This window comes from Lolium perenne, chromosome 7 (assembly GCF_019359855.2).
Source record: "Lolium perenne isolate Kyuss_39 chromosome 7, Kyuss_2.0, whole genome shotgun sequence".
NCBI lineage: Eukaryota > Viridiplantae > Streptophyta > Magnoliopsida > Poales > Poaceae > Lolium > Lolium perenne.
This window is the reverse complement of record NC_067250.2, coordinates 76,778,560-76,789,645: the sequence shown is the minus strand read 5'-3', so window position 1 is coordinate 76,789,645 and position 11,086 is coordinate 76,778,560. Positions and strand designations below refer to the sequence as shown.

Sequence of the window (11,086 nt, the reverse complement as noted above, 5' to 3'; positions counted from 1 at the left end):
GCATGTTTCAAGTCAAGTAGGTTAAGATTTGATATTTTAAGTCGAGTCTCTGAAAGGTCGACATGGTCAAGGTATGCCTAGATCTAGAAAGATTAGAAGAGCGGTATATGAGAGAGTACCTATTGTAATGTATAAGTGAATGACACGATTGGATGCCCTAGAGCCCATGTAGGCTCGGATGTTGGTATAGTAAGAAAACTAGTGTTTGCGGAGTCTTGGTGAAGACTTACTTGGAACCGCTCCTGAGAAAAAATAGGATTGCTCTCGTGCGGCTCACGGGCCGCACTCGGATGTCCAACAACTCTAAGGTGGAGGAAGACAGAGCCAGAGGAAGTCATGTGATGGTAAAGCTCAAGCTTAAATATATGGTGACACCCAAATGGTGTAACTCGCTCTACGAGGTGGCATGCCGCAACATTTCCTCGTGTGTGGTACTATGGGGTGGCGACTTCGACAAGGGCTCGTTGCATTAGCGTGATAACTGCATTAAAGCTCATCAGCTTCTCTAGCCGCCCTCACAAGGACTCTACAAACACTAGTTTTTGCTGCTATACTCACATATGATCATACGTGGATGCTAGGGCATGTGGCTGTTATATTCTTGCACATTAAAAAATGTTTTCTCTCCCAAAAGTATCGTTCTTCTCTTCCATTCTAGATCTAGCCATATCTCGACCAGTTCAGAATGACGGAAGTGCCTTACCCAAACCTTGCCCTACTTGCTCAAACCATGCAAACAATGGGCTTTCCTATTGATGAAGTGCATGATATTTTTTGTCAAATTCAGGATATAAAAGGCTTTCAAAAGTCCATGTTTTCCTTAAAACCCTAAAATTTAGTTATTTCGGTCTTGGGCCTTCGTGGACACATTTAACCGGAGCCGATCCTTACGCTGCCCCTATAGCGGTATAGCCGGCTGGGCTCTCGAGATCGGGCCGTCGATTTATTTCCTCGCTAGTTCTCGAAAAAAAAAACCCCTGCCGAGCCCTGACCTACCCAGGCTAAATCAACGCCAAAAAGAAAGAAAAAAGCGGCTCTAAATCTCTCCTGATAGTCAACCTTAACCACCGTGCCCTACATCTGCCGCCGTGCTGTACCGTCACCGCCGACGTCTCGATCCCGCGCCACCCGCCTCCGACGAGTCGCCGCCATCTTCGTCCCCGTTCTTCCTCGTCGTCCCCATCCAGATCCTGCCGTCTCCACCCCGTCCGCAATTCTTTTGTCATTGGTTCCGAGGTATGATGCTGTCTTGATCCAGCGATTAGTTAAATCCCACTGACCTTCGCAACATCTGGGCGTGCCGCTGCACATCCGGCACACCATCTAATATCTGCCCCCTCTGGTTTCGATGGAAGACATAGCACAATTTCGTTGCTATCACACGACAACGGAGCTCTGTAGAACTTTGAATTGTCATTTAATTGGTTAATTGATGGTTTGGGGGGATTACCATGTTTTGGAATCAGATGCTGCATATTGTTCTCCGAGGATAACCAATTATTTTTTCTGTCAAGAACTAGGGATTTGATCATTACTTGCAATGATTGGAATCAATTAGACAATTTAGGGTTTTATGTACTTCTCTGTGAACAATTTAGGGTCTACTTTCCGTTTTTTTCAATACCATATTGTTTTTCACCATGCCATGTATGATATACTTATAATCAACTCTTGGACGCCACTTGTTCCCTCAGAAACCTGATCTGAAATCAGGGGGTTTGCTAACTGACAAACTCAAATTTGTTAGTCTATAATGTCATGCAGTATGTATCTCTAACTGATACACTGCACTCTATGTAGATTTGATGAGCTGCAAAACATTGGTGACTTCCTTGGAGCTTAAAAGACAGATACCAGCCTCGATTACCACAAGGAACAACTGGGCTGTATTGATAAAGCTCTTATTTTTCACGATATAGCCAATGTCTGGTCCACCTGTTTTTTCTATGTCACAGGCAGGCAATCCAACTCATACCCTGCAAGGTTAGCTAAAATGCTAGTTACCGAGCCTTCTTGCAGCATTCAAGCTGAAATTTATGGTTTTCAATGTGCTTTAATATGTATGCATTTATCTTTTAGGGCAACAGACCTCAATGATTGGACATGGCCATTCTTCTCAGCAAGGGGTAATGTCTAACGTTCTACTCCTAATTATTTACAAATTACTACTTGTTTTTGTAACATATTAAATGCTCCATGCAGGTATATGTCATGGATTCTTCTTTTAACCAAGGTATTGTACAACTACTGACATTACTTTCTGACTGTGTAAACTACTATATCTGTTTCATCAACAATTTTGTACTTGGTATAGGTATATATGCTAATAAACAAATCAGCTTCGCAGAGCGTGTCAATATGACGCAGTTAAATGTAAGCTGCCTTGTCTTCTCATTAATATTGTCCACTCTAAAATGTTTTTTTTTCTGAGATGTTTGTGTTTTAATTTTCCATACAGAAGCGTATGGCGGATGATTCTTCTTCTGGTATGTTTTCTTCTGTACTTATTTTTCCCAAAGTCTATGCACTTGTCCAAACATTCACTTTGTTCTAGAGCCCACTATTTTCAAAAGAAGATATAACAGTTAGTCCTTTTTTTTTGCAATGATGTTCGAATACTACAACCCTTTCGTTGGAAAATTTCTATTTGCTCAAGTTATCTTGGTGTGTTATATCGGTGTGTTTTCATCATAAGTTAGCAAGTTTTAGATATATTTATGGTCTTACACCAATTGATTTGGCAGTTTGGATAAGACCAGACTGTATAGAGCGGCATACATAGTTAGCTAACTCGAATTCTTTCTTCGATAAAATCAATATTCATGTAGTTTCTGTAACGTATTGCATCTTTCTTAGGCTCTCTTTTTCTTATTAAACAGCCGTTCTACGCTGCCAGAGACTCGGGTGTAAAGAAGTTGCTGAAGGGCAGACAGTGTTCTGCAAAAATCACCGTGTAGGCCAACATTGTCAGGTGGTTGGCTGTCCTCATATCCTACCAGATGGCATAGCTTTGTGCATGTCCCATGGTGGAGGCCACCCGTATAGTGAACCTGGTCCCAGTGCAGTACCATTCACTAAATCAGAAGGTTCAGCCAAGTATGAAGGAGATGGGGGATTTAGAGTGATGGAAAATGCTGGAAATGTTATCGGCAGCACAGGCGTCGATAATCCTGATGGTGAAGTTGTGATGTGCAATTACCAAGGATGCAGCAAGCGATCCCAGGGAAATACAGTGTACTGCAAGGTCCACAGCGGTGGTTCAAAGGCATGTATGGTTCAAGGTTGTCCCAAGGGTGCACATGGAGGCACACCTCTGTGCATTGGTCATGGAGGAGGCAAACGCTGTTCAGTCACTGGATGTTCCAACGCTGCATGTGGAAGCAGTCAAGGCCGCACTGACTGCTGCGTGAGGCATGGTGGTGGCAAGAGGTGTAAACATGATGGATGTGGAAAAGGTGCTCAAGGAAACACAGATTTTTGCATTGCACATGGTGGAGGGAGGCGTTGCAAGTTTGAAGGGTGCGGAAAGAGTGCACAAGGGCGGAGTGATTTCTGCATCAAGCATGGTGGCGGTAGACGTTGCAAGTTTGAAGGATGTAGTGCAAGCTCAAAATGGGGGATGGATTTCTGCTCTACACATAGAAAGAGCATGTCAAATGGCAGCGCTTCTGCTGATGGAGTGCTTCCAGCACCACAGCCGAAACGTCGGGCCAAGAAGACCGCAGGCAAGAAAACCAAGAAGGCAAAGAGCACGGTTGAGCCAGCTGGTGTCTCTGAGAATGTTATCGTGCCTGACATACCTGCAGCTGGTGTCTCTGAGAATATTAACATGTCTGCCATGCCTGCAAATGACACACCCGAGACAGGCATTATTCATGTCACCGCTGCCAGTTCGGACCATCCGAAATCACCTGAGAGCGCGACGATGAAGCAGCACTCTGCTGTAGTGCGTCAACAACCGCTTCAGTCTGAGCCTCCATCTGGATTGGCTGCTTCAACAGAGGGTGTGCCAGCAGTAGGAAATCATGTATTATTTGGTTTATAGATCAAATCATGCTGTTGCAGAGAGGTGGGTTGCATAGAGGTGTTACAATAGACGATTAACTGTGTTGTTACAAAGTGAAGTCTGGCGGATCTTAGGAGATTAGCGATCCGGTGCCCATATATTAAAGTGGTTTGACTGTGTCGTGGTTTTAGTACAACTGTACAACTACACATTGTACTTTGTCTGCCGTTTTAGCCTGTGAACATCCTGAAAGCTACAGTTTCTCCTGATAGCCTGAAAAGTGTTTATAACAAATCTGGTTATCTGCTGACTGATGTTCAAATTTTCACAATTTTTCTTTAATTATTGCTGCCTCTATGTGTTTGCTGCTCTGTAATTTTGACAATTTTGGCCGTTTTAAATAGACTTTAGGCCATAACTTTGTACTTAAAATTTAACAGATGCATTACCAGCTTGCAAATTATCATTTATAGAAAGAAATGTTTTCAGTACTGAAATTTAGGGCATGCCCAATGCACTGCCCTAGAGGTACTGCCTCACACCTTTAGCTAGGTTCGGGTGGTCCAAAGTAGGTTCGGATGAGGAGGCAGCCTCCTCTTTAGGAAGTGGGATCTTAAGCCTTAAAAGTATGCTTTTTGGAGAGAGAAAGAGATACTAGTGGCATATTTGTGGGGTCCTTTCTCTTTTTTTTCTAACTAAAGTTGTAGCTTCCATTGGAGAGATAAAATTCACCATGTTGCTTCTGACAACTTTTTTACATGGGGCAACTAGTTATGTATGCTACCATTGCTCATGCCCTTAGGAACTCAAGTTTTTACTCATGTTCTCTGCGTGTAAGGTCTTCTTCTTGATTTTTAGATCTTAAATTAACCATTTTCTAAGTTCCAATAAATAAATTCAAACATATAACTGTAGAAGTGTAGATACAAGTAGATATTTGCTAAAGAAAGGTTTATATAGATAAATACACAATCCAGAAAGAAAAGAGCAATAGGCAAATACCGTTCCTCCTTAAAGCTTGTCGCCTTGGACGTGATCAAAGTCTCCAACATACCACCTTTCCTTGTCCTAACAGTATCAGTATAACAAATTGTAAACCTAATATAACTTCACAAAGTTACATGGAAACATAAGAATGATATATTACGATTTATGTAATCTTTATGCTCCCCCGTCCTGAAATAGAAGGATAACACGCTCAACATTTTAAAGCTTTTGACCACTCATATATATATTTTTAAGTATATACGGCTGGCATGTAAAAAAAAGTATATGCCTGGCCATCTAAAAATTCTACTGTTTGTATTTTGTCTTCTAAATACTTGTATAACATATGCTATGGTAACATGTATTAGGGCATGTTGCCACGTACAACGGAAGGTGCTTATGTTTGATTGTTTGAAACGAGATATTAAGCACATATGTAAACTCTAATGCTACCTCTCGTATGTGCTTAGATAATTTATTATGTATTAGTCCTTGCTATTTGAATGCATAAACAGCTACTAAGCATGTGTGACTGATCGAGCGATTTTACTAATCACATCAATGTTTCCTACGTGACAGACCGATTATTTTAATAATCACATCTCTGGATACTTACATTGTACGTCCTTAGGACTGCGAAATCAAGTGCGCCTAATTTGGACAGAAGTAGGGCGGACCCAAGTGTAACTTTCACTTGAATTGAAAAATTAAATTCAAATAATTTATTCAAATTTAGAAGAGAATGTGAACTTAAATAAGAAGGGCGGACCCAAGTCTACATTTTATTAAAAATCTAGAAGTGGCACTAGATAAAACTAGCTCCATTTGCCAAGAGTTTTTTTGTTTCGTTTTGCCATTTTAATGCAGAGTCTAAATTTAAATTTTGCTCTGGATTTCTCAAATCATCCCTCCAACATATAAATAAATAGCGTATTTGACATCAATATGTTTTACAGATGTATCTTAGACTGCTAATTTGTATGTACGCATTATGTAAAAAAAATCATGAAATTTTGTAATATTATGTAAATAGTTCCCATGACAGTAACTCGTCACTTGATTTCCAAGTTTCCAATATAAATGTTTAAAATGATGATGCCAAGGTTTTAAAATATTGACTATATGTATAAAACTTAACTCATGGCCAGTTCTTTCGGGCTAGGGCTTGTGAAGAAATACTTAGGTTTAGCTGCCCGAGAGAATATGTGAAGGAAATAAGCTTTAGAGAAACAAACGTCTAGTTATTTTAGATTTTATCACCTCAGCTTATTTGCTGAGTTATTTGTGGAAATGTCTATAATGTCCCTTGCTGTAATTGTGCGAGATTTAACTTGTAGTACATATTTTATCTTGTGTTTATCATAGACATGAACAATAACTTTTTACTAACATCATCAAATACTAAATATTACAATAAAAATAAGGTGCTAGTGATACATGAGGAGATGTCAAATAAAAGGAAGGTCATCAAAGTATTACAAGTTTTATTACTAACAAAGCCGGTCACAATAATAACAATGTATCTAGTAGCAATCAATCATCAAGGTACCATACACACATGGAGAACATCGCATACTAGGACCTATCATTTGTCAGCAACCAGGTTAAGAATAAAAAGTTGACAACAATGAAAACAGTAAATTATAGCCACTAGTTCTTTCCTAAAGGGGGAACGAATGAATAATAAGTGTTTCCTATTCCTTTTTTACTAACGATGTTTTGAACTACCAGAAAAATCATATGCATGATCAGGTTGCCGGGACACGATTGGAAGAAAGGGGAAAACTATGCAACCTGACCGATGAGTGTGACCTCTTGGCAAGATCCTGGTCGAGGCACGTTGAGCGGCACCTAGGAGGGAAGGAGATGCGCAAGGGTAAACCTAGGAGTCGACATCGGCGTCGGGCGATAGAGAGCAAAGGCCGGGGATATTGGGTGACCGAGAAATGGAGTGCAAAGAAGGGAGAAATTGGGCGATGGAGAGTGGCGGCGGCGGGCTAGGAACCCTAGACCGCTCAGTGTTTGGGTGGAGAATAAGCGAATCGTTCTAGCGAGAGGAGAAATAAATGATGGGTGGATGCCATTTTCACAATGGTAGGTGGAGGGGTATTTCAGGAAATAAGTATTTTACGTAAAAATAGAAGCTTGAGAAGCACCTCCTAGGTAGCTTCTTTCCAATCGACACGAGATAGCAATGGCTTCGATATTAATCTTGACAATAATTTCGAGTTCATTTTGGAAGAGGATTATTTTAACCCATAAGATGCCTATATAGTTCGAAAAGTCATTTGTGAAGTTGAGACAATACAACAGAGACATGTTTTTTATTTAACTCATTTGTTGCCAACCCAATCTAAGAGTATCTCCATGAAGGGGTTGGAGCAAAAGTCAAGTGTAACAGGGCCCTTCAGAGCCCAAAATAGGGAGGCATCCAAATTTCCCGAAAGCCTCCACTAAAAGAGGCTCTTCTTCACCCTTGTTGTGCTGGTTGCCCCCACCATCTCCGCCTCAATGGCCACATGCTTTAGTGTGTATGAAAGAAAATAATAGCCGAAAAAGGAGCTGCTGCTAAAGTTGAAGACTGTTTTTGAGCTAAAGGTGTGCTTGGTTTGAGGCCAAAGTATACCTTACCAAGATTTTTGTTATGACCAAAACTTTGGTTCTTGACTCCTTGTTTGGATGGTTGACCAATCTTCTAGCATGCCAACGGCTCCTTCTCGACCCCAGTTCAATTTCTTTTTGCCAATTTGACCAACTCATGGCACACAAAATGTTGGCTAAAATTTTATAGTTACTACTACTATCTATGTCTATAAAAGAACGTCGCAAGTTTGTCTAAATTTAGATGCATCTAGACACATTTATTGTATAGATTAGGGGCGAAAACGGAGCGAACACGGTAGAGTAGCAGTGAAACCATATTCGTATCCATATTTTTTTGGATTCGAAATCGGAGGGGATAGTGTACGGATATGAATTCAGAGTCGGAGTTGATAGTGTGCGGATACATATACGAAATCGGATTCTATCGTTACGATTACGGTCCAAATACTAGGCAGATACGGTTCGGATGCGGATGAACATTTGAAAGATCGAGATGTCGCCTAGAGGGGGGGGGGTGAATAGGCGATTAAAAACTCTTACGGATTTGCCTTGTAATAATGCGGAATTAAACTATCGTTTAGTTTACAAGCACAAACCCTAAATATGCTAAGCTCAACTAAGTGTAACAATAGCAACTAGAGCTAAGCAAGATAGGCACAAGATATATGTAGCACAAGTGATATCAAGATATATGTACTTCAAGCACGATGGCTATCACAAGGAAAGAGAGCTCGGGTATAGAAATAACCGAGGCACGCGGAGACGAGGATGTATTCCCGTGTTCCCTTCCTTTGCAAGAAGGTACGTCACGTTTGGAGGAGTGGAGGTCCCACGAAGGATTCCCCGCGCCACGAAGGCTCACCCTATTCTCCGAACCACACCCACGAAGGATAATGACCATTTCCTTATGGTTAGCTTTTCCTCCGCTCCGGAGATGGCAAGCTCCACAACCACTTCACAAGCTCCACGAAGGAGAAGCCCGGGCCTCTTCACAATCTTCTTGAAGAGATCATCGGAGCATCAACCACCAAGCCAACTAGGAGGTCTCCCTCCAAGAGTAACAAGCTCACGGTCTCTCACTCGAACTAATCGTGGTGGAGAGCTCAACACTATGCAATGATGCAAAGCAAGAACACTAGAGGTGTTCAAGTCCTTCACTCTCAAATCCCACCCAAGCAACAAATGCTAAGATGAGATTGGAGAGGAAGAACAATTGGGAAAGTCAACAAAAGACTCCAAGATCTAGATCCCAAGAGTTTCCCTCACTTAGAGGAGAAAAGGATTGGTGGAAGTGTAGATCTAGATCTCCTCTCTTAGATCCCTCAAGAAATAGCAAGAATCATGGGAGGAATCAAAGGGGAGAGCAAGTTCTTCAAATGCAACAATGGAGGAGAGAGAATAGGAAGAACTAACTCAGCCCAAGGTGGAAGAAGGGCTATTTATAGCCCAAGAGCAAATATAACCGTTGGGGAAAAGTTGGGCTGAGTCAACTGTCGAGGAGGCCGGTCAACCGGACCTGGGGCTGGGCCATCCGGTCCAGGGCCCGGTCAGACCGGGCCACAGACCGGACCAGCCGGTCCAAACCGGTCGGCAGGCCGGACCCCGACCGGGGTAACTTTGTGTCGTCGAGGAGGTCACCCGGTTGGCGCCCGGATGGCGCCCGGTTGGCGCCCGGTTGACCGGTCGGCACGCCGGGCCAGCCGGTTGGGAGGCTGGCTGACCGGGCGGCAAACCGGAACCGGCCGGCGCATGGGCCGGTCCGACCGGGTCCTTGACCGGGTGAGCAGGAAAACATGTTTTACAAAAACTATGATAACTTTTGTGTCCGGACCCCGATTGACATGAAACCAATTTTGTTGGAAAGATAACGACGAATAGAACCCCAACAAAAACTGCAAATATGGAGACTCCTCACAGAACATTTTAGATGATTTTAAAGAGGGAGTCTCCCACCGTCAAGAAACGGTGAAGACGTCCAAACTCGAAAACGCAATAGAAGATGCATGCGGATTCCGTTTTCGATGAACTTGGGCTTGTTGTAAAGCTAGCAACAAGCTCAAGAACCTCACACAGAGGAACACCAAGAAGCAATAAGGATATGCAAAGTATGCAAAGGATTGAGCTCCCTAAGACGATGTGATCGAGTTACTCAACCGAAAGCCACTCTTAATAGTGCGGCTATCTATCCTATAATCCGGTCTCCCAACAACCACCTTGAGACCGGTAAAAGGAAAACCTAGCAAGGCCATACCTTTGACTTGCGCATCCCGCTTGATCTTGATGATAACTCTTCACGCTCCACTCAAGCCGGAATGCCTCACTTGATCATTGTTGCTTTGTGAAGACTCACAAATGCTCCCCCATACACTATGATGGGAAAGCTTCATTGATGCACATCTTCACAAGTCCATTATCACCAAATGGACGGCAAGCTTCAAGCATGTGATTCACTTGAGATGCTCATCTTGAACTTGCCCAACTCAACCTTGTATCTTCACATACTCACTTAAGATATAGCATGGCTAATATTGAGTCCCACATAAGAACTCCATCTTCATTTCTTCTTCTTGATCATATCACATATGTATCTTTAAATCGATGATCTTGATGCCAATACACAAGGTGTATCTTTATCTTCATGGCATCCATACTTGAATCCAGCACATGGAATACAAGAAGTACCTATGGAAAATTCCTTCATATAAACTCAATGAAAACATTAGTCCATAGGGGTTATCATTAATTACCAAAACCACACATAGGGACAATATACCCTTACAACATTTTGTCGGATCTATCTTTGAAAATAAAATAGGACCAACTAGTCGAGTAAAATTACCTTGTAAAAATTCTTCTACAAATAGGAAATAGATGCTACTAGGGCCTAGAAGCTAGGGGCACAGTGTTACAAGGAGCTAACGACCAGGGATATGGTTTATGGGGAATTGAAGGAGGGTAGAGTTACATTGTTAGGGTATATATATGCAGAGGTCGTCAATTGTGGGATGGGCTGAATTATATATTAGTGGGCCAAAGATTTGATATATTAGTTGCCGAATATTGGTTGGATATAACCGTGCAATATGGTATATGTTCGGATACAGACGAATATTAGCAAAAACCATATCCTTTTCCATATCCACTAACTAGTAGCGGTATCCGTGATTGTATCCATCAACTATTTGATTCATCCTCCGTAAGCCTCTGATTGGTCGGTCGGTCGAAAATTATCTGTTTTGTTTTCACCCTAGTATAGATACATTCGAAATTAGACAAATCTTCAACATCCTTTTTTTATTGACAATACAAATCTTCAACATCCTCTTATATTGGATTGACAGAGGGAATAACATAAATGTTGTTGGGGCTCAAACAAAACACACCCTGCAAGAATTGGGTAAGGCCCATTTGGCCTTTGTGGTTCTAAGACAAGGGCTACTAATGCAGATGCTGGATTTGCTCAAAAGAAAAAAAAAATGCAGATGCTGG

General features: G+C 41.9%; 1 protein-coding gene across 1 annotated transcript; it reads left to right on the top strand.

Annotated features, from left to right (window-relative positions):
• The first annotated feature begins 999 nt into the window (after positions 1-999).
• LOC127316987 (uncharacterized) lies at positions 1,000-4,313 on the top strand. The gene is made up of 7 exons (XM_051347495.2): positions 1,000-1,236; positions 1,801-1,983; positions 2,080-2,126; positions 2,203-2,233; positions 2,315-2,373; positions 2,459-2,486; positions 2,880-4,313. Exons 2-7 carry the CDS (start codon positions 1,923-1,925, stop codon positions 4,043-4,045), a joined length of 1,392 nt encoding a protein of 463 aa, XP_051203455.1. The 5' UTR covers positions 1,000-1,236; positions 1,801-1,922; the 3' UTR covers positions 4,046-4,313.
• The last annotated feature ends 6,773 nt before the right edge of the window (positions 4,314-11,086 follow it).